This window comes from Haliaeetus leucocephalus, unplaced genomic scaffold, assembly GCF_000737465.1.
Source record: "Haliaeetus leucocephalus isolate CR32 unplaced genomic scaffold, Haliaeetus_leucocephalus-4.0 Scaffold173, whole genome shotgun sequence".
Classification (NCBI taxonomy): domain Eukaryota; kingdom Metazoa; phylum Chordata; class Aves; order Accipitriformes; family Accipitridae; genus Haliaeetus; species Haliaeetus leucocephalus.
In genome coordinates, this window is record NW_010972609.1 from 15233674 (window position 1) to 15258445 (window position 24772).

Genomic DNA, 24772 nt, shown 5'->3' on the forward strand with positions numbered 1-24772 from the left:
CAAATCTTTACCTTTCCTTCTAAATAAAGACATTTCTGACAAAGCCTAAACATTTTGAGGTACTAAGTAATTAAACAACAAAAAGAAGAATGACTGGCATTTCAACTTTTTAGTATATTTATCCCAGCTAGAACATAAATGAAGTTTTATAACATGTTTAATTATGCACCCGACCTCCTGTTTCCCCTGCATCACTTATTCTATGGAATAGGTAATAACAAGAACCATTAAATGTTGCACAGTTTGAAAAATAGCTAAGAGTATAGGATGGAAAGAGAATAAAGAGGAGAAATTGATGTTTGTGCTGCTGAACCAGAATTTCTCAACGTCGGAGTGTGATTTTTTTCTAAAAACAGATGAGTACAGGAGAACAACAGCCCATGATACAGTCTGCTAATCCCAGTTTGCCATATTTTCCTCAATACTGTGCTAAGATAGAGTAGTGCTTTGAAATGGAGCTTTCTGTCTCAGTCCCTTTTCAGGAGGAACAGGTACAGCATAACATCTCCAGACAGGACTCATTTTGGTTGGTTGTACACAAACTGCCAACACAGCAGGACTCTAAATCCAGAGTGGGGATTCTGGAAACCATTACAATGAAAGCACACCCATGTGGCAGCTCAGCATCCTAGACTTTAGGTAGGACGCGAGAAGAAAAGGATGCATTTCACTTCTGCAACCTCCTTATGCTCCCAGCACAAAGGTCTTGAATGTTTCACATTCAATAATGGAGGGAATTTGACACTTGACTTGCAGAGCTAGGTGAATAACAAATGTTTCATACAAAGCTTGTTTCTTCTGTTTTTCCAACCCCAACTGTGGTCAGCTAAGCACTGCTGCCAGCTCACATCACTGATAAACGGAAAACTGACATCCCGCACCGCTCTGGTGCTGTCCTGCACATCCCACCATCTGTGGGACAGCTCAAGACAAGCTTCCGTTTTGTGTTAAAATCAACTTTAAAATAATGGATTGTGAGGATTTTCAAACCATTCACCACTGCCTAACACCTATGAAGTCCACCATATCAAACCTACAACTTGAGAAGAGTTATGCTCAGTTCAAGCACTTCTGGATCCCACTCTTACTGCAGAATGTTTTTAAACAAGCAAGGTAGGGCGCAGCAATCATTGAACAGAGGCTAACTTGCATGGAGAAAGCCTGTACACCAAACGTATCAACTGGTCGCCCTGGAACGCAATTAGTACTTTTCTTTTCACAATATTACGGAATGTTGTGATATTTTGGGCTTCTCTCATAAAAATGAGGAAATAATTTTTAAATACTAGACTTATTTCTATTATAAAATAATATCCTTTTAAGAAAAAGCTGTTTGTTCACAATTTTTTGCCTTTATTAAAAAAAATAATAAAATCAGATCTCATATATATGGGGGTCAAATTTTCAGCAGCATTGGCATGACTTTAGTGTCTATGATCTGCTCTCAAATTCTAGCCAGTGTCTAAATAGGTATTGATTTAAAAAAAAAAAATAAAAAAAGGCAGCTACAAAGCTTCAGCTGGTTTCCAGACAAATAGCTGCACTACGGGGGGGGAGGGGGGGGAAAACCATGGGGATAATTCAAGTACGTTCCACTGCCTGTATGTTAAAGGTTTCATTGCAGTGAACTTAATGCGAGATGTAGACAAACAAGTAATTTCCAAATGCAAGATCTCACCAGATACAGCACTCTGTTCACTGCCCTTCATATTTCTGCATGTAAACTAAATTTTTGTAGCTACCACAAAACATCTTTGGCATCCCCTGGTATTTTCTATTCATACACAGTTTGTATTATGGATCTAGCCTGCCTGAAAGTGCCATCCCTCAAAAAACCACTGCACCTACAAAACGCAGCACAACAGCCTCTTGCAAACCACGCACCACATAATGAGTGTTATGTTTCTACTGTGCTCTGCTCACTTTGTCATCTCTCTGCAGGACATTGTGTCACACTGAATATCCCCTGCCTTTATTTTCAAGGCTCGAATTCATATGGGCCCTAAATTCCTAAAAGATCAAGTCCCTGGGATCCCCATCACTCCCAATACCTCCCCTTTTCAGGAAGGGTGACACTGCTGTACCAACGACACTTGGCTGCACAAGAGATGGGACATGGCTGTGGGGGAGGCCCCTGACCAAAAGGACAGGAAGACACACCAACAGCAACAACAGTTACCACCTTCTGATCCATTTCCCTTTTGACATTATATTTATGCATTTTACACTTGGAGAAAAAGGGAAAAAAACGAACACAGACACATCAGTTTTCCTTGGGAAAGACAGATGTAGAGGAGTAACCGGACCCAGCGATGACTAGCTTCTGTATTTATTTTTATCCCAAGAGGCACTCAGTAACCACAGAAATGGGTGTAAAACAGGAACCTGAGAAAAATAGAGACCAAAACACAAGAGGTCAGGTGCTTAGCTTTAGTTTGCTAACAGGCTGACAACTACTGTAAAGTATTTAAGGTATTTTGTCTGCAACACAATGAAAATGCTTTAGCTTTTCCCAGTTTACCTTCCTACCGTGAGTAAAACAAAACATACAGTTCTACACACCAGAATGACAGAAAGTCCCTGAGACACTGAGTTGAAACCACAACTATTTTCAGTCCTTGCAGTCACATGAAGAGAGTAAATTTCAGTCAACAGCTCCATGACCTCCCATGGCCTCTCCATCCAGGGCAAGCACCCAAGGCCAGGCATGTTGCACTTCATGCATCCTGCATCCCAGATGATGCATAGAGCTCCCTACTTTACAGCTCTGCCTTGGATTTGGCAAATGTTTCAAAACCTTCCATTGCAGTAAGCTTTGCTACATCAGGAGGGTGTTAAGCATACTTGACCATGTTTTTAACTTTGGAAAAAAAATCCTCAATAGTGATCAGAAACAGCAGCTGCAGAAGAAACTCTTTAATGTGTCAATGCTGTAAAAGGTTTTCCAGAGAAGTACAGCAAGAGGAAAATGCTACATTAATTCTGAACTTTGTCCTGGTCATACTGGGAGCAGCAGTTACTTGTGAAAAAAACTGCAACTACAATATTTATCTTTGTAAAACACTATGGAATGAAGTTAATAGGAAAAAGCAACTTGTGTTGATAATATGTTCGAGCGATTTTCAGATCACTTTTACCCACAGAATGTACGGCATCCAATTTCCTGAACAATTACAGTATTACAGAAGGTAAACTAACGCATTTACACCTTTTGGAATTGTTTCCCTGTGTGTTAATACTGTTACAAAATGGTATTTTCCTTCAGCATTGCTGTCCTGTTGCACTGTTCAGTAATATTTAAACCAGCTGTTGATTTCCATTTTTCCAACAGAATGCACTTTACTACAAAAGATGCTCTCACAAGACCTTATTAGAAATTAAATGTTATCCAAGTATTAAAATACAAAGGTCCCTTGGGTCACACATGCTAGTGGTTTTTAACATCATAATGTGTCATGCCTGGATTTGATAGTTGAGCCTGGAATTAGATGATTAGGTCAAAAATACATTAGACAAACTATTTGCTCATTACGCTGTGTTGGGTTCCAGCTCTGTCTGCCACAGACACAGATCTCGGTAACTACGCTCGCATCCGCAGCCTTCATTTCACTAATGAAAAAATATGTTTAAAAATGCTAACATTTTGACCAATATTAGAATTATAATTTTGCTAAAAATGCTCATTCACCTGCACATGGAATAAATCTCAGTGGTCAGCTATGTCTCTTGGTTGGCACATATTGAACCTGACAGGCATTCCTACAACCTTGACTGATATCAGATTGACTCCTGCTGGAGGGCCGTGATGCCAAATCCAGGTATGTTTGCTACACTGATTTAGCATAGTATATGAGCATGTGTGGGCATAATGCTGCCTGCAGATTTTGAAGTATACTAATTTGACTGCTATTTAAAAGTATTTATTACATTTTACAACTTCATCATGAATATTTTGTTACCACATTAGTAGAAAACTATTACTTGTCATATAATTAATAAACCATTAAAAAAAATTTCTATCCCATTTATTGGATAAAATAACTCCCAGAAGAAGTGTGCCCATTATAAATTACTCAAGTTTTTAAGTTCCTTTGGCACATCCACCACATCAAAACAAAAAGTAAAGCCATCCTCCATCCTCATAACAGAAAGAAAATGTTTATTCATGCTTTGAATTTTATTTCTGGCATTAACTCAAGATGATCATAAATTTAACTTTTTAAAATGCTAGATAAAAGTGGGACATTTTTATTGTCGTCGCCCCCCCGCCATAAAAAAAAAAAAAGTTTTTGCACTTCTTATTCTGCATGGTGCCTAAAGCAAACAATGATAAAAGTTAGTAAGTGGGGAGTTGCTTGTTGTTTTTACAGCATAGGAGCCCTGTACTTCTGAATCACTAAGCAGCTGGAGTCTGGTTTAATTACTTAACATCAATCAAGATGTAAACCAGCACTTGGAGACCAAGGAATGCAACGTTCATCTACAACACAAAAGAAATAGCTAAGCTATCTTAGCTTCTGCCTAGACAGTTTGTACACTAGGAAAAGTCAACACATTACTTTTATACTACGTCAGTAACATAAAATAGCCAAATAGTAATTTTACGCTGTACTTGAATACATCAGTGACAATTTGTAGTAAGGGAGAAAAGATCATGAGAACATTATTTCATAAAGGCTTGTAACCTCTAACACAGAACATGTTTGTCCAGTACTACCTTCTGCCAAATAGCAGCACCAGTATATGATAACACTTCCCTCTCCAATAAATAAATACATAGAAAGTTAAAATAAAATAAAAGGAGAGATGAAATTGCAAACTCTAGGTTCCTGCCTGAATTTTTCACCTGTTCACTCTCCAAGCTTGTGAAATACAATTCTTTTCTTGTGTTTTTGCCAATATTAGCAACACAGCACTGCAATGCTGCATTCAACTCAATGGAGTGCTACAGCCTGTCTTTTACAAGATCAAAGGAGATGATCTAATTATCCCTTCTGGTCTTCAGATCTATAGATGTAAACTACACACTCTATCTAATCTATGAAAAAAGCAGCCACCCACCACAGTACACAAGAACTTCTCCCTAAAGATAAAAGAAATGAGTAACCACATGGGACAGATGTTAGCCACATTACTTATTGCACTGTCGGAAGCAGCGCAGTTGCTACAGTCTGGAGGGTGAAATAAGACACCATGAAGATCTGCCCAAGTCTTCAGCACACCTCAAATAATCCATCTATAAAAACAAAGATTATAAATAACTACCTGTATTATGGAAGACACAATCAGCCAACTTTTGCCAACTCTGTAGCAGACATCGGATGCAAACCACAGAAACAGTGCATGTGCTGTGATCCCACCTATTAGATATTATACAAACACAGAACAACAACAGTCCCCAACTCAAAGAGCTTCCACTCTAGGCGTAGGATGACAGATTAAATATATACAGACAGATAGATGCAATGGTACCTGGAAACAAGGTATCACATTTGTCTCAGCACAGCAGTGGCTATACTACTCTTCAGGTGCAGGGAAGATTCTACAGTGCCTTTGAGTCTGGGCAGCTGCACGTGAAAATGTACAACACTGGTACTATTAGCTCATTGCTACAGTGGGAGTGCCACAGCTATTTTGACAGTGCTTCTAGCTGGTATCAATACCCATAAGCCAGAAATAAAGTTCTTATAAAGTATAAAATACCCATTTGCCTTTCAACATTTGAGACAGGTTTGCTTATGCCCTGCTCTACTACAACCACCTAGCTCTTGAGCTGCAGACAAGCGTGCAGCCCCCTAAAACTGGGACTACCTAGAAAACTGTTAATTTCTTAACTTAAATCAGAGGCGCTTTGAGTCCTTTTTGATGCCTGTACTGCATTGATCATTGCTTACTTAAGGGATTAGCCATATTCAGGACTGGGTTGCCACAGCTCTTTCTCCTCCCATGCAACATCCAACGAGAAACCAGAATGGGATGATGACACTGAAATCATTCAGTGTCTTGTTTACCACTGTTCTGGAGTTTCCTTCTGAAAAAGAAACTTTCCTGATTGCTTGTTAAATCAGCTTTAGGGACACTTCATATCCTCAAGTGGCTCAAAACAACTGAATAGATGAGAAAAATCAGATTCCTGATACGTCCAGAGTTCTAGGCTTGGTTTCTATGGACAAGTTTATGGTCAATGTATAATGAAAGCACAGGATCTAATGACGCTTTTCCATACCAAAGTGAATAACTCACAGAAACAGTCCTCCCCCTTTTTAGCAAACTATTAAATTAGCAGAGATTGTAAGCAGCATTCCTAAGGGAGTTTGACAACATACTGAAACATGCCAAATGAAAAAGAGATGCTGCCCAGCATACAGCAAGTACTGAAGACTTTCCTGTTGCAAGTTAAATAAATGACTGGAACAACAGCACATAACAGTAACCAGCAATGTTTGAACATTAAGCTCTGGTCTTAACTCAAGCACGTTCTTACATACAGTTGCTGTCACTGCTATTCTTCTGACATGCCCTGTCATTAATGATAAAATGGACCCCATGCAAATCATGGTTTAAATATTGTTAGCAGTGTTTCAGAGAGAATTCTTGTGACAGCAGAAGTCAGCCGCTACATCTAGCCACTCAAGAGTGAAAAAGAAATATTTGCTCAGACTTCAGAGGGTCATTTTGGTATATAAGAGAAAGATAAAAGCAGGAATCTTATACAATATGAGCTAGCAAATCAAAGCAAATAGGGATTCCACTCACTGATAATCCAACAGAAAAGAGACAGTTATAAAACACATTCAGCACTGTTTGTTCCAAGCAATGTGGTTATATCTTATGCCAACAGATTATATGCTGGTAATTAAAACACTGAACACTTAATAAAAATCTTAAAGAAAAGAGAATATTATTTCCAAGAAAAGCCAGTGGTAACTGCAGCACCATGGACACTGCACTCGGTGTTTACCAGCACACTTTATTTTGATTATTTCAATTATATTTCAAAGTGCTCAAAAGCATTAATTTCACTCATTCAGAATGATCCATCTGTTATCATTTCTTCTTAATCAGGAAATTATTAAAAAGCACTAAATTTGTTTGCTTAATTATTCCATCTATCCTGCTGTTTAACAGATAAGGGTTTATTTTTAAACACACCTCCACAACTGGATCCTCCCATTTACTCCTAATACAATGCCTAAAAGACTCTCTACCACACCTGAGACGTTGACAGAGATAGTAGAGGAGACAAAGCTGATGTCACAACACAGTTTTTTCAGGATGGAAATATACTTAAAAACAGAAAGAAAGTGCTTTTTGTTTTTAATCTACTGCTTTATTTTAATGTAAGCCTACTGTATTAAATCTAAGGTCACAGCAGTATGCCATTGCAAGAAAGCCTCCATTGAAAAAGTATTTCATATGTATACTGACAAAACCAATCCTTAACTAATGAAATGTATTTTCATCACCCCAATAAAGAGGTACATAAAACATGTGGGGAAGAGTCATTAAAACATCAAGAATTATTGTTATTTTGACAATATAGACAATAGCAGGACCACAAATGTGCAATGTTAGCAACTGCTTTCAGCAAGAAATACATTCCCTGAACTCAGCTGGGTCCACAGTAATTCTTTCCAAAAAAATTAGAAAGGTGTATAGGAAGTAATACCATACTCACAATTTAAAGATCAAGAATTTTGCCAACAATTTGCATAGTTAGAGAGTATATCGGTTTATATAATCTTATGACAGCGAGTACTCCTTTGGTGCAATACTCAAGGTGACAGAACTAGGCATGAGTTGTTCAAGAGGTCTTCCCAGTTTCTTTAAACTTTGTGAAAAAATTGAGCTACCTTTTATATAGAGAGAGTTTAAATACAGTATCCAGAGATGACCTCTGATTTGTGTTTCAATTTCTGCAGTAAATTTACAATACGTTTAGTGATAGTATTTTGCTAAAAAGTTACTCTTATTAAGAAGCAGAAAGAAATACCAAACATTTACACATCAGGACTGATTAAACAAACCACTGTCTAATGAGCTGCTGAACCCCAAAGAATGGGGAACTGTAGAAATATCAGACATTAATTTCTTTTTTATTCAGTAGCATTTCTGAAAGCTTCATGGAGAATGCAGAGCTCTTTTTAAACTTCTTTAAAGAGGTGAGAAATTTATATAAAGATATATTAGATTGAGAGTTCTTCATTACTTTCTTCTCTCCCTTTTTCAGCTCAATTCCACCCACTTCTCCCTCTCCCTCCCATTTGTACGCTTAGGAGCTTGGTTAATTTCTTTTGCTACTTCAGCTAATGCCTAATGTAAAGTTAAAAAAGGTGCTGAAATTAAACAATACAAACACAGGGAAAGAACCTCTTCGTAGCTGAGGCTCAGCTACAAGTAGCATCAATTTTCTGTTGCTTTAAAATGCAAACACAACAAAAGACCCAGTGAAGTGAAACAGGGAACAGGAGACAATACGGGAACGCACTGATTAGAGAGAAAGAAAACAGTGAGAAGTCCAGAGGTATCGCTACAGTCTAGTTTCCTATTTCACTTTTATAACAGAACAGACCACAACAATCATTAAACAAACCATTGAAGGGCCGAGCCTTATCTCAAACAACACACTGTGTACTGCATTCTTCAAACTGTTACAGTTCATTTTATAGGCGAGATCCATAATAGCTAATTACAGATTGCTCTGCTTGAATCTGCATCTTTTGCTTGTAAGCCTTCGCACATAGAAGGGAAAGTGCAGTCACTCTTCCATGCGCTGCTATCTTATTTTATATTTCTGCATGCACCTGCTGCAAATCTGTTTTTTTCTATGACATTTTAATCACTTTTGTGTTTGAACATCAGCTCTCAAAGTGCTTCGATTATTATTTTTGTTTCCTCAAAGTGGTAGTGACAAATGATTAACTGGTATAGTAATCTTTCCACATGAAAGATTTCCCATTTCTAATTCCACAGAAATAGGGCTACATTTAGTACAATGTTTATTTCAAAACAGATTTAAAATACAGCCAGAAGTACATCCTGCAAGAAAACCCACACCTGCATTTTTATTATTAGACACAAAAGCAGTCCTATTAAATTCAGTGAGAATATGCACCTACATTTACAAAAAGAGAATAATTTTTACATAAACAAGCAAGGCACTGAAATTCAATTTAAAGGGTGCTTTGGGCCTAGAAGCCTAAAGCCCTTTGTCATAAGGGCTGAAAGATGGCATTTTCTTTCCATGACCTAATGGCAAGTGAGGAAACAAACTTAGTCTCATTCTTTTTTTAAGCCACAACGATGCCACGTGTTTGCCTGTCAGTAACACAGTAGGTACCCCACACTTAAGCTAGATTTACGCTACCTGTCAAAAGGAAATATTTTTCATACTGTCAACTAAAAGTCACTTTCCAGTTGCATGTCTCCAATTAACTGAGTAATATTTACACATGTATTTATGACTTTCAAAAATTAATGTTTATTCTAGAGTCACCTTTCTGTGGTTTATGGATAAGCAAATTCATCTACTGCAATAAATATATAATTGACCAGGAAATAGTTCTATGAATCCCAAATCCAAGCATCCTTAGATCAAGTGTTTTATATTATGCTTCCACTTCTGAAAACTGTCTTCATGCTTCTGTTCCTCTGATAGAGTATGAATTGCTTTTAAGACCTGAAACTAGAGATATTTGCACTTAATTTGACTTTTCCGTACTAATTTGTTTTCATAGCTGGTGCTTTTTTTTTTTTTATTAAGTACTTGGGTTTAGACTTGCATATGGTTGCTTATTTCCTTATCAAAAAATCTGGAGCAATCATACTGTATATATGATGGCTGTAAGGAAATAAAACGCTCCACAACTGGGGACGTCAGAACAAGCTAATTAATCCTAGATTCTCTCAGGCACAGCATAACTTTCAAATCTGAATTAAAAACACACAGAGACACAGATCTGAAATGACGAAACACTTTCATTATCCAGAAAAATAGTACGTGGCTTTGCACACAGAGATACATCTATTGCACAATTCTAAATTTGATCCTTAATTCTATGCCCACATGGTCTAACATGCAGCAGGTCCTACTAACATGTGTAACCAGCTCATAAATATTTGTTCCCTAGGACTTTGAAATGAAGAATGAAAAATAAGCATTTGTCTAAATAATTCATGGAAGTTGACTGGTCTTCAGCATGCAACAACATGGGTACCCAGTGAAACGCAGCACAGCAGTTTGCTTTTCAACTGCCTCAAATGCAAGCAGAATGCACAACCCCAATGTAAAACAAGCATTAGAATATTTTTCATTTAAAAATATTTGAGACTGTTACCTGAATGCCAATACTCCAACTGACGTTACAAAACACAGGGTTTTCACTAACTTTTTGCCAAACCCTTATACCTATAGGCTGATCTGGCATTGTTTCAGGCCTGCATACAAAGTACGCATTTCTAAGTGAACAGTTCTCAGGCTCTACAACATTTGGGCACCTATACTTCAAAGAGACACAATTCAATTTGGAGCCTCAGCCTACCAAAAATTTTATCCATTTTTGCATTTAATGCAATTTATCCAGTTTTGAATCTAAACCCAAAGGCTTAAAAGAAACAATGACTTCCATTTTCTTCTCTTCTAGCAGACATTCAATTCAAACCATATATGGGGACATGTTTTGTACCATCCCATCACTCATGACCTAGAGCAATCTAGGGAGATTTCAAAATAGTTACAACCAAAAATTAAGGAAATAAAAGAGAAATATATAAGCTACTAAAAGACTAGGGTGTTTAATTTAGTAAGGTTCTTCGGTTGATATACATTACCTACATCCTAAGGTCTCCCACAAGTAGTTCACAGAAAAAAAAAATCTCAGCTGCTACACAAGTTGGACTTAAAAATGATAGAGCACCTTATTATTTGAAACACAATGAGAAATTACTAAATCATTCCCAAATCCAAACAGGATAATGAAAACTCCTAGCACCAAACCTTCTTTCTCTTAAAGAAAGCCTGCAGGGTTGTGGTAAATTAAAGTTTAAAAAAAGCTATGCAAAGGAAACTTCTAGATCTGGTTTTGCTGCTCCGTTGTTCTTGTCGAAGGCTTGAGGAAATTTATGACTTCCTCCTCCTGCTTGTACCACTAAGAAATCTTCCAGAATACAAGTCTCCTAAATCCTCTGCCTACAAATATATGTACATTTAGGTGATTCAGCTGAAAACGCAAGTCCTTTTGTTTGGGGGCAGGGAAGACTCCCCCCAAACCCACTTTTTTTTAAAAAATGCCCTTCTAAAGTGACTATAAAAAGTACATTTGTGCTTCTTTGCTATTTATAGTGTATAGGAAGAAGGCCTGAAATGGCAGCAGGCACTTCTGCATGTTTTGTACCTCAGAAATATAAGTATGCCAAGAATTTTCATCTGTGGTTTCACTGCAGAAATCCTCAGATTTCTAGGAATAGGAGGGCTAAAATTGTCTCATTCCTCTGCTAGAGGACATACTGTCACACATCTCCTATGGTAAATAATAAGCATTTGTCAGGAGTTTGAATTAAACAATGACAGAAGATTTTTTTTTTAAAAGGCATTTGAATAAAAATCTTTTACAATTCTCAATTTTTTAGAATAATCTGATAACATGGAGATAACAGTTTAGTATAAAAGGCATGTGGAAAATCTTCTTTTAAAAGGACAAAACCCAACAAAATAAAAAATACAGGCCTATTTCAGATCATTTTTATGTACCACAAAGCAGTAATAAAGATCAAAACAGATCTTTTCTTCCAATGCAGATCATCATTTGACTGTTAGAGAAGGTGCTGCTGAAATGGAAAGGCTGGTATTTCATATAAATAATATTTTTAAATTTGCACTTTACAGCTATTCCACTTGTATGGTGGAGTGAGTAATATAATTCTCAACAGGCAAGTACTCCCACACATTGTCTCCATGTGAAAATCTTGAGGCTATCAACCACCAGCTGCCCCAAGACATTAGCTAAAAACTAAAGCCTTGTGTCACAGCCAAGTGAACTTTTCTTTAGGTCAACATGAAGATTTACTGGCACTCAGAACAGTATACACCAGCTTCAAGGTAAAAAGAGTTTGACGCAAATATCTGAGATAGCCCTATCAGCTCCATATTTCAGCTCCTCCCACCTGAATTGGCTTCTCTTGTCTAAGTCAACTAATGCACAATTCAATAGCCTTGACTTACTGTGAGATGTGAGTTATTGGGGTCAACAGTGTCTCACCCTCCAGGTCAAGCTCATCGGCAAAGCTGTTGGTCCTGATGAAGGGTCCTGTGTTCACATCTAAAAACGTTGGGCTTTTTTTCACTGTGAGGAAACACGCAGATAACAGTTAAAGCAATAGCATTCGGCTTTTTCAAGAAAGGTCTACCACTCATTTGGATCTCTGAAATACTGTACATTTTAACAGAATATTGAAAACAGAAGATACTATTAAAAAATTGCATATACCACAGAGTTCATGAAAAGTAAAACTTTAATTCTTCTTCTACCCAAAGAATTTCAACTTCTGCTGAAGACTTAAAGCTAGGGGGTTTTTTTCTTTTTTTTTTTGTTCATATGCCTTATACACTAGAATGTAGGGTATCTATATCACAGGCAGCTTCATGCATTATAAAACTTATTGTACAATACTCAGCCATACCATGGACCACTGCTCTACAACAACAGCATATGAGTGCAATGCAATGACAAGATCAATTTCTTTTTATATCATCTCTACTTCATGTTTTAGTTTATAATACCAGCTTCTGGGGTGTAATTACTATGACTAAGATCAAGAAACCAGGCCTAGATCAACAAAGGAACCTAGGCATTTTCACGGTGAGCAGTCACGTCCTGCCACGCGCTGTCTGAGCCAGCCTGCTGGCTCCCAATCCCTCTCACACTTAGGCACAAGGATGCCTCATCTTTGAGCCCAGGCACGAGGCAGGTGGCAAGATGTTCAGTTCATCCAAGATGAAGCCCTTAGTGAGAAGGCCATTTCACAAAACTTCAGATATTGAAAGTTTTCAGTGGCAAAGTTACTTGTATACCAACTTTCATGCACCCAAGAAATTAGGCAGAATATTACACATTTCATTTTTAAACTCAGGCTCCTAAATTCTGCCAGACTCTAACATTAAGAGCCCTAAGTGCTTTCTCCAGCATGGTCCTAACATTTGGTAGAGAAGCCACAAAATTTGCATATAAATAAATCCACTATTGTATTTATACATGATTGTAAATTAATTTTATAGAGAATAAAAACCACCAGTAAAATTCTGTAGAAATCATAGGTAGATTCTGACACCGCCATAGAAATCTTTATCTGTGTAACTGGCTGGATCATTCAATGAAATAATTATAATGTTGTAATTTATGAAGTCCCTACTGTATTAAATAAAATACTTTATAATATAACAGTAAATAATGTCCTGCCAAAATGCAACATGAAAGCTAAAGGAATACAGCAGAAATAGCTAACTTAAATGTAGCTGAATTTAATGAGAATGGAAGTGGGGATATCAGGAAACAATTTTTTTAAAAAAATGCAACCATTTTACTCAAGTAAGTAGATCACTTCATATGGCAGAAATGGATTTGAACTTTTACAAATAATCAGAAGAGAAAATGTTATTATATCATCAGGCACATGGCCATTCAAAATTACAATGGGAAAGACCGCTCTCCAGAAATTATAATAGGAGAGGAAGACCTCTGAAATCAGTAAAAAAAAAAAAGACAGACAAATGCTAGGTGATAAAATTATTAAAAGCAGGAGCCACTTGCAGCATTTAAAAATGAAAATGAAAATTCTACAGTAAGTTTTAGCTAATGCTAGCTTCCTATTTTCCTATTTTTGGTTTTATTGTCACATTATTTAATCACTTTGCTGTAGTCATCATCCAAGATAGTGGCTGTAAAACAAGCAAAATAATTCCGGATTCAGAGATGCAGTAAAATGTCTTTAAAACAGATTCCTTTTGGCTTTCACTAAATTAATTTTCACTGCTTTCATTTCTACATGATACAAATGAAACTTTCCCAGTTTCTAAGAAAGGACTCACAGCCTTTTTAGTTTTCCTGATGACAAGTGATAAAACTGCTGAACCTAAAACCATCTAGAGTGTTTGCTGAACACTCACCAAACTGTGCTTATGAGAGACACAATACACACAGTAAACAAGTGTATTTGCAGAAATTGCTATTCTTGGATCATTCACGGTTACTGGTTTTTAGTTTCATGGGAGGGGAGAGAAGGAGTGGCACAATGAAAAAGGAACAAGAAGTCAAGACTGTACCTCAGCCTCTTTGAAAGTGCTGTTATCTGAGAACACAGAGATGAAGAGCTGCTTAATATGAGGCAAACATGGTATCTCCCTCCCTCTTTTTATTTTAAAATTTTCCAAGTAGATCATAACCAAGATCAGTCTGTTCTGGTGACCGATGCAGCTCTCTGCTCTTTATGCTCTCATTCTTAAATGCATGTTGCTGCTTCCAACATGAAGGAGGAACCACTCCAAAACACTACCATGCAACCTGCTTGCACAGAGAGAGAAGGGACCAAGAAAAGAACATGGCCTTAATGAGAGCTTCCCTGCCACAAAGTGCCTTGAAACAAGGCTCAAGTAGAACACCAGGGAGCATATGCTGCCTCAGCACTTTTTTTATTTATAAAAATAAATTCATAGGCATTTGACTTTGGAGGAGCCTTTCTTACAAAGGAGTGTTAAAAAAAAGTACATTAAAAAAAAGACACTAAATTTCTAAATAAGTAAGCTAAAGGAAAGAAAGGAAGCTTTAGAAACTCATTTTCAATGGATAATAATGAGTGAAAAGAAACAGGCAACAGGTGTAACAAGGGATATTTACTATAATTCAGGGGTCCCCAAGCTTTATTTTCTCTATTTTTGATGGGTAGCAGCAGCAACTATGGTAACAGCCATGACTATCCAACTGATAAGGCTGAGCCAAGTACTACTTTGAAATGGCAGAAAATACACTCCCCACAATACGAGAGCCCCTGCTTTAAAACAGAAACTCTGAACTTTCTGGTAACATTCCAGGTCAGGCTGGACGGGGCTCTGAGCAACCTGATCAAGTTGAAGATGTCCCTGCTCATTGCAGGGGGGGTGGACTAAATGACTTTTAAAGGTCCCTTCCAACCCAAACCATTCTATGATTCTATGAACTTTCAATCGAGGATTATAAACACAATAACAAGAAATTACTGATAGGTTTTCTATATAACCAACACAACAATTTTATATACAGTATGACATGTATGCAGATGCTTTTCTGGTAGTGGGGTATTTGGCTAGTAAGACAGAAAATATTTTGCAGTTCCTCTGTTGCAAGCACAGACAAAAAATTTAAAACACTTTAAAGCACTTTTCATGGAAAATCTGAGTTTTAATTAATGCATTTAGAAAATAAGTCTGTTCTGCAAAAAAATTCTTTTTTTCATTTAACCACTGGCAATTTACAAGCTGAACAACTTTCCAAACTCAAAATTCTACTGATATGCCTACGCTTTCTTTAAAAACCAGCACTATAATTTTCTATGCCACAGCAGGCAACTCCAGACAGAGCATTGCAAAGATTTAGTAGTTAACAAAGGTGATGGAGCAATGAAATATTATGAGCTTTACCTGGAGAAGAAGGAGCACTGGAAGACTGCTGGTCTGCAGAAAAGGATGGCCAGGAGCGCTGACAATCTGAGTCAGAGTAAAGATGCACATAAAATAAGGACAGATGGGGGGGTGGGGGGAGAAAAAAGCTCCAGATAGGCAGCTGAGGAGATGAAGGCATACGTAAAATATAGTATGTTGTACATGACATCTTTAAAAACAAAAGAAAAAATACTGCGGAAAAGACTTTGTATGAAACTCTTGAAGTGTGCATTACATGTTAGCAGAATATTAAATCACCACTAGGGGAGGCATCGTTGTCCCTTCGAACCCATTCTTCATGACAGTGTCACCTGCTGCAAGATATTCCTCCCTACATGCCAGTCCCATTTTGAGGAAAGTGATCTATATGTTTGCCCCTTCCTTCCTGACTTTAGGGTTTCCTCAAGTGTTTCCCTTTCCAAAGTGTACAACCTCATAGGGGTCAGACCCCTCTTGCTCTGGTTCATACTGTTCACATAGTAGCTAGCTCCCAGTCAGATTTCCGTGCTGTCAGGTGGACAGACGAGTACTGCCACCCATGTTTGAAGCTGCCTGACACATCCCATAAAAAGCATTTGAAGCTGCCCACTTCAACCATTTAAGCCAAGTGTCTGCCTCAAGCTGAATTTCTTGGGGAAAATTTTCAGGCAAGCAAGAGGAGTCAATGACGAGAAAGAGACTCAGCAAAACATAACGTTTATGCTATGTTTAGTTCTTTTTAATAGTGTTATCCTTTTAATAACTATTTCATTAAGAAGTGCCTGTGGGACAGAGTGGTATTTTTCAGAATTGTTGCCTCACTTTCATGCAAAGAGAAAAACTCTTAAAATATAAAGGTATTGGTGTTAAAAAAATCTGAAAAAAAGCCTCATTTTGCAAGCGTTCTGTCAGTGCTATGCATGCTCCAGCCACAGCTCTTGGGTCTTTGCTGAACTGATGATGCCAGGAGAAAGGAGGGGAGAAAAGGAGGTGGAAATCTTTGGTTGCACAATTGTACTGGCAGGGAAGCCAGATGGGGGATCCAGGAGTGTGAAGACTTGAATATAATTGGGCAGCCCAAAGACAGAAACAAAATTTACTGAATATGAGAAAGCAGCATATGGATATGTGACTAGAGGCTTTCTGAGGATGAAATCAAAGCTGAATGAGCATCCATTAGTCTTGTACTTCCTAATTTCTTGTTTCTGAGCTTTTGACTTGGCAGCTTCAGTTTTCTGCGTAGGTAATCTTACTCACAAGCAAGTACAAAAACACCCTCTCCTCTTTATTTCTTCGAGTCAGTGTGAGAACAGTGTTAGGTGACCTCTCGGGTTCACTGAGCTCACGCTGCCTGGCTAGAAAATAGAAACTGAACCTATGGTGGCTGGCAAAGCTCCTCTGATATTTCCCCAAGATGAAGGAATTTCTTGTTCATGTGAAACAGGTGACTTCATGGCTCTTGCTGCTTTTCTGAGCTTGTCCTACCATGCTCACCCCCAACAGAGATGCACCGCTTGGAATACAGGAGAAAAGTGAAAACTGGAAAATGGGCAAATCAAGGATTGGTCAGGGGGAGTCAAGGAGATTCAGTTTGTTTTCTGCTTTTTTACCACCTTAATTGCACCTGTGCTCCACCTGGGTTCAGAGGAGAAACTGAACCTTGTATTTTCAGACAATTTAATCCAAGCCTGAGCATCCTTGCACTCAATCACTGAAAAGAAGCCTCTATTTTCTTTAGTGGCTGTAGAGCAGACAACTTGCAGGTGGCTTACAGCACTCTCACTAAATCACAAGAGTTTTTTTGCCCAGTCCTAGCTCTAATCCTAGACTCTTTGGGGAACCCTCAATTGTTAAGAAAGTGCCTAAGCAAGCACATTAGAGACATCACAGGACTACATGGCTGCTTAAGTGATCACAGAATCCAGACAAACAGTAAAATAAATTATTTAATTTATGGGTCCCCATCTGTTCACAAATATCTACAGAGCATTTTTACAGGAACAGATGTGTGTACTTCAGAATGCACAATATTGGAGGTCAAATCTGGAAGTTTTTCCTCCATCCCAATCTATTTGTTTAGAAATTAATTCTCAGCTATATGCTCAGATAACTTAACTACTGGATAAATCATACCTTATTTATATGTACATTATCTTTTTCTATTGGTTATGTATACACGAGCAATTTTTCTCAATAATAAAAAAAACACACCAGAGATCATCTACTTAAATGACTGCTCACTTTTCTCTTGTAAAGAAACCGTTGGTGCAATTGTGACTACAAGTGTGAGAATGTACATTTTTGTCTGTTTTGATCTCCTTGGCTGCAAAAGATTTCTAAGAAACTATACGGCACTAGACACACATGAAAAGCACTGCAAACACTACATGGTCATAAGCTGGCATGCCATAGATAGAATTATTTTCCTCAACTTACCAAGCAATTTTAACATTCCTGTTTGTCCTGTATACTTGTAACAGTTTAGAGAGAGCAGAACACAGATAAAAAAGAAAAAAGATAAGTGTCAGAAGAAATTAGAGAAAATCCTTTTATTGAAAGCTATAGAGCTGATTTTTGAAGTTGCAGTAGTAGGCTGCCTGCAAATCATATTGTCCTTTAATCAGCTTAGAAACTTAATGATGAAAGGTGGGACTTTACAAATCTAAGCATTTGTACAGTTCATTCACTGGATTGTTTTGAAGAAAGGTATCTGTAGACAAAGACTGAGACACAGACTAAACTTAGTACTTGTCCACCCTTTAACAGCTATGTCATTTCTACAACCAGATGCAATTTTCAATCATTCCTTAATAGAGGCCAAGAAAAAGTGGAAAAGCATGCATGTTACAGAACAAGACAAGACAGAAGCATATCAAAAAAGTACATGGAAGGTGAGACTTTCTGCTTGAATTGAACTCTGCCTGGTGCCAGCCCACATTTCTATCTTATTTTAAAGATCATTAAATTTAATCAGCTCAGCCAAATTTATGAGAAAAAAACATAAGTACTTAAGGTATCCATAGTCAATAAAACACACCTTAAAAATTAAACCTCATTCTTGCTGCCAAAATTTGAGCAATACACATTAAAAGCTTCTAATAAAAGTACATTTGTAAAAAAGCCACACTGTAAATTCAGAGTTATTTTGGAAGTTCATTACAGCTAAAGCAACTATAACTAAGCTATTAATTATAAGGTGACTATCAGAGGCCTTTCTTCTTTTTCCTCATACTGTACCATTTTGTACAGTGACAGTTAATACAGATGGATCTACATTCATTTTAAGTACTTCTGCTTTCAAAATTTCATTCACAGCCTACTCCACTGAGCAGATGACAGGAAGGAGCACATGATAGTTTCATATAGCAGACTATGATCAGTGCAGCCAAGATGTGTCAATTCTTTTTGGTTGAAGTACAAGCACAATAGTAACACATCTTGGGTAAATTTCACGTGGAAAAGCTGACAGCTAATCCCTGTAGTTTCAATCAATTGCAGAATTGAGGAATGTATGCACCAGCCTCAGAGACAGTAGCTCTTCTGGCAGGCAGAAATGACAAATAATCTCAGTTTGTCTGCAGTGAAGCATGCTCATTAAAGAAATGGTTGAACCTCATCCAGACGAGCCAGCAAACAAAGTCAAAAAGCAAAGTATTCTTGCTTTAGAATGACAAGAGCTTGTTCTGTCCTCATCCTCTCTCCTACAGATATTAAAGAGGAACTGTGTGTAAATCACTAATAGAAGCCACTACAGCTACTGCCATTTTATAATGGAATTTCTTACCAGAATGTTCATAAGCTTCAAAACTGAAATCAGGTTTCCTGTCCTCCGTCACATGGTCATAAGTGATGTGTGGAACAGTTAACATTCTATCTGGAGAAGAAGGCCCATTGTCCTTGTCTAACTTAAATTTCTTCTTTTTAACCTAAAAACACACGTACATTAAATTACTCAAAGTCACATTTAGTTACATTTTCAGTAGTATCTTCAATAATAATGCAGTCCCCAATGAACTATAACCAGCCAAAACAGTGCCTAATCAATTACGTTTTCATGATGCTACACAGTGCATTTCTAAATAAGATTGACCCCCATCTTGCCAAAACTGGCTAATCACTAGAATTCTGCACACTGCCATTAGCAAATCCCTTGCCTGCAGTAAAAACATCTGCTAGCTCTGTGACAGTTTATATAAATCAAACTATTCTAGAATATCTTCACCATTTTATGGATGCAATACATCATACCTTCAGCAAAAAGCAAATGGATATATTGCTACTGAACTCAGATGAACCTGGGATACTAGGGAAGCTTTTGCACAACATCATCTCCTTCCAGCTTGGGAGTCCTCTGTAATACTCTTACAACAGAGAGGATGAAGTATTACATAATCTAAACATTCTGACAAAGGGGTTTTGTTGCTGTTTTTAAAATTAAAAAAATTCTTAACTTATGGAGTCAGTTGATATGAAAATACTACCATATGTAGGCACAACATGTCTTCACCATAGAAGCTTAGAAAGCCACGAAATCATAGCTAAGAGAAGCAGTAGTTTTGTTGTTTTTTTTTAAAAAAACAATTAAAAGTTACTGTTTTGGAAATAGTAATTTTCTTTTTTTTTTTCCTTTGCTTATAGTTTTTCAAACAACAACAGTAAGTTACTGACTGATGTGCCTAAGTCATTATTGCTCTTTTCCAAGCCCATAGATCCATTAAAAAAGTTAAGATGGGGAACTGAAGTAAATTAAGTTACGGTTTAAAACATTTGTATACTGAAAATCTCAAAACTGAAATGAAAATAAATACTTTGAAACCAAGTAATAATCTGTAAAACAAACACAACAAATAGCCTCTAGAGAGTAAACAAATTCAATCTAATTTAAAAAATGTAAATTACTATAATAGGAAATGTTAGTTACTGGTACCATCACTGATTTCTTCGGTTTTGGACTGGGTGACAGCAAATGATAATTTCTGGCAGGTTTTCGGATGTATATTTTCCATGTAGAAGAGTCTGGGTTTTCTGCTGCATAGCATCTCCATGCAGTCTAGAACAAATGTTTTAAGCAACAGAACAATTGAAGCAATCGGATTTGTAGCTATCTGTACTAAAAAGTAACTTCCAAGTAGCATGTTAGTCATTCTTTATTTAATAGTATTCTTGATTTTCCCTACTGGAAACATAAACTCAGCATGGTTTAGAATCCATATTTAGTAAACAGAAACCACATAGTTTGAACTGGGCAAACCAGAAAGGAAGATCAGTCTTTTCAAGTGCAACTTTTGTTTGCATTAGCAACAAACAAATAGTAAGAGAGAATTCTAGACTGGACTCAAAAGATTGGGTTTAAATTTCTTGCTCTGCCCCAGTTTCCCTCTCTGACCATTCTGCCCATTGCATCCTGTGTTTCAAGCTCCTACTCGGAAAAGAAAAAAAAAAAAAAAAAAAAAAAAAAAAATCATTTTTCCCCGCCCCACAAGAGTACTATCAGAAAAAAAAACCCCAACCAACCAATTGTGATGTGGTCAGTAGGGCTATATTCATACAAAGAAATAAGACCGAGGGCATGAGGGAACAGCACCAATGGTTAACCAGGAGCCAAAAGCCAAAACCAGTCCTCCCTCCTGCCAACCACCAATGATTAAAGTACTATGTTCCAAGACAAAATGGAGGAAAACCAAGCCTAGAAAACAAGACCAATCAGAGACAAAATACTACTGCATTCTCACTTAATTATGTAAATATATCAAAGTTGATTAATAATTAGTCTCCACATTAAAAAGGCAGATCCTCATTTACAGACTACATGAAAAAAGGACACACATACACATACACAAAATCTAAAGTGGGAAAGGCCAGAAAACACTAAAAGGAAGAAACAAAGCAAGGCAGAATGACAAAGGAAAACAGACAGCAGTTGAAAAGTAAAGGATCAGACAATCACCATGTAATTCCCACCACGGTTAATAGGGTACTGGAAGAAACAACTGGCCACTAGAAGATAAGAAGGAATACAGGGAAAAAGTATCACTCATTTCAGCTGTTGTCACCTTGTATTTATTTCATAAAATTCTTGGTTTAAGAATAAACTTTTTGTAAATTATTTGTAGAGCATTTATTAAACTGGGCTTTTAGAAGTCCAAGACTATTAGTAAATCATAATTACCACTATTAAGAACAGGTAGTCAGCAACTCATTGTCTATCCTCCACCCCCCCTTAACATTTCAGATAGAGCCAAGTATAACGTTCTCGATATGCAATCTCAGGCTTCCCAATAATTTGGGGTTGATTTCCCAAAAGAGTCAGTGGGAGCACTAAAAATCCATTCACAGAATCATGGAATGGTTTGGCTTGGAAGGGACCTTAAAGATCATCTCGTTCCAACCCCCCTGCCATGGGCAGGGACACCTTCCAGTAGACCAGGTTGCTCAAAGCCCCATCCAACCTGGCCTTGAACACTGCCAGGGATGGGGCATCCACAGCCTCTCTGGATAACCTGTCCCAGTGCCTCACCACCCTCACAGTGAAGAATTTTTTTCCTAATATCTAATCTACATCTACCCTCTTTCAGTTTAAAACCATTACCCCTCATCCTATCACTGCACTCCTTGATAAAGAGTCCCTCCCCATCTTTCCTGTAGGGAAAGGTACTGGAAGGCTGCTATAAGGTGTCCCCGGAGCCTTCTCTTCTCCTTGCTGAACAACCCCAACTCTCTCAGCCTGTTCTCATAGGAGAGATGCTCCAGCCCCCTGATCATCTTCATGGCCCTCCTCTGGACCCACCCCAACAGGTCCATGACCTTCTTATGCTGGGGGCCCCAGAGCTGAAGGCAGTTCTGCAGGTGGGGTCTCATGAGAGCAGAGTAGAGGAGGAGAATCCCCTCCCTCAACCTGCTGGCCACACTTGTTTTGAGGTGGCCCAGAATGCTATTGGCTTTCTGGGCTGCAAGCAGACATTGCTGGCTCATATTCAGTTTTTCATCCACTAATACCCCCAAGTCCTTCTCCACAGGGCTGCTCTCAACCCACTGATCCCCCAGCCTGTATTTGTGCTCGGGATTGCCCTGACCCATGTGCAGGACCTTGCACTTGGCCTTGTTGAACTTCATGAGGTTCACACAGGCCCATGTCTCAAGCCTGTCAAGGTCCCTCTGGATGGCATCCCTTCCCTCCAGTGTGTTGACCGCAGCACACAGCTTGGTGTTGTCAGCAAACTTGCTGAGGGTGCGCTCAATCCCACTGTCCATGTCACTGACAAAGATATTAAATAATTCTGGTCCCAATACCGACCCCTGAGGAACACCACTTGTCACACGTTTTCCACATTCTTTGCAAAACCGTACCTTTTTCTAACCATGCAATCCAAACGAAACACACTGAGTCTGAAGATTTTTGGCTAATCTCTGGCTATAACCAGAGCCCTAAATTTAAACCTTTTTCACATTAACTCTGGGACTGTTTAGTTTCAAGCATAAACTTTACAGTTAGCTACTGTTTCCATAAAGAGCCTGACCTGGAAATCCACATTCACTCATGAAGCTAGAGAAATAAGTCATATGAGAACACAAAAATGATACAGCTTAGGTGCACATCTAGATTTCTTTTAAATTTGATCCCTATGCTTCTAAAGCTACATGCAGATACTGAGTGAGGGAAGAAAAGCTGGAAAAAGCTAGAATGAAACAATATTAATACTTCTCCAGGGTGAAAAGCTGGCTCCACTGAAGTAAAGGATAAAATGTCATTGACCTTACTGATGCTGAACTGCAACTGTATTTCTAACAGAGTGGATCAAAATTTTTCTTCCTGTATGTTATCCTACATGAAAAAAAAAGATTTTGCAGAATCCCAGTGGTTCCCAGCCACCTATCCTGGAGCTGAAAAATTCAGACAAGATTTTCCTATTTAACATTCTGACTTAATTCTCCTAAATTTGAGATTTTTTAAGAATTTATTTGTCCCAACAAAAATAAGCATATTTGACATTTGTCTTTACAAGCAACAATATATTTTTTAAAAGTACAATTTTACATGAAGCCTCCTCTCTTTTTTTCTCTACTGCAAGCATAGTATTTCATAATATTTTCCCCAGGTAAATTGTTCAATAATTTTTCAATAACTACACAATAGCCTTCAGTTTTGATTTTAACCAGCTGAATTAAACAGTTTGTACAGATTTGGGAGGGAACTTTTCTGCTTATTAGCTTACATTAAAGGTGGGATTTCCAAAACAGTTTGAAAGACGTGCATCTGTAACTCCTATACAATTTTTAATGGGAATCAGGCACGAAAATACTACCAACAGTTTTGAAAAAAACTGTAAATGGAAAGAAATTATAGTATGCAAAATACAGGAACTCGGTACCTGTATGAGAGAGGCAGCAGCTGGAATTTGACGGTTGAAATGCTTCTGTCGTTGTTTCTGTTGTACCTTTAGGGCAAAGCCTGAACCAAGAATTCCCTGTGGGAAGAAAGAAAACACAGATCTAATTTTTTTTAAGGGGGAAAAAACCCACACATAAGCTTGCCAAATTATGTTGTATTAATAAACTTCTATTCAGCATCATAAAACCCAACTAATTATTTAGAGGAAATGACTTAATACTGTTAAGTTTTTAAACTCAGTATTACTTGTTGAAACAAACTATGAATGCTATCATGCCCTGATCCAAACTCTATTTAAGTCAGCTGGACTCAAACACTAAAGAGCGAGCAGAAATGATATTTCATACCCTCTAAAAGCCTCATAAAAGCTTGTGCAGGGGAACGACAGAAGAGGGAGAAATATTAACCTGATGTGCTTAACTTCATTTTTATGAGAAATAAAGCTTTGGCATGGCATGATTCAGGTCACAAGAAAGACCTTTTAACTGTAGTATGGTAATTTCTATTTCCATATGTTAACGCATGCTGGGAGGGGAGGACAAAGAAGAGGAAAAGGAATATTACAAAATGGTCAGGATTTCAGCAAGTTCAACACAAGGCCATCTAATCCACTCTCAGGACAAAGGATATGGACTAATGGCACAGGATGGCATACAACCCAGAATGGCCTCCAAACGTAGTATAATAATAAAGTCCAAAATTAAGTATAGAGGGAG

At 37.7% G+C, this 24772-nt stretch overlaps 1 protein-coding gene across 1 annotated transcript in view; it reads right to left on the minus strand.

Annotated features, from left to right (window-relative positions):
* KCNQ1 (potassium voltage-gated channel, KQT-like subfamily, member 1) overlaps positions 1-24772 on the minus strand; it is a 368288-nt gene that overhangs the window by 235968 nt on the left and 107548 nt on the right. The window contains exons 8-11 of the mRNA XM_010563880.1: positions 24037-24132; positions 20595-20717; positions 19452-19593; positions 12221-12341 (exon numbers count right to left, since the gene is read on the minus strand). Of these exons, the coding sequence (XP_010562182.1) occupies positions 12221-12341; positions 19452-19593; positions 20595-20717; positions 24037-24132 (482 nt within the window). The remainder of the gene's footprint in view (positions 1-12220; positions 12342-19451; positions 19594-20594; positions 20718-24036; positions 24133-24772) is intronic.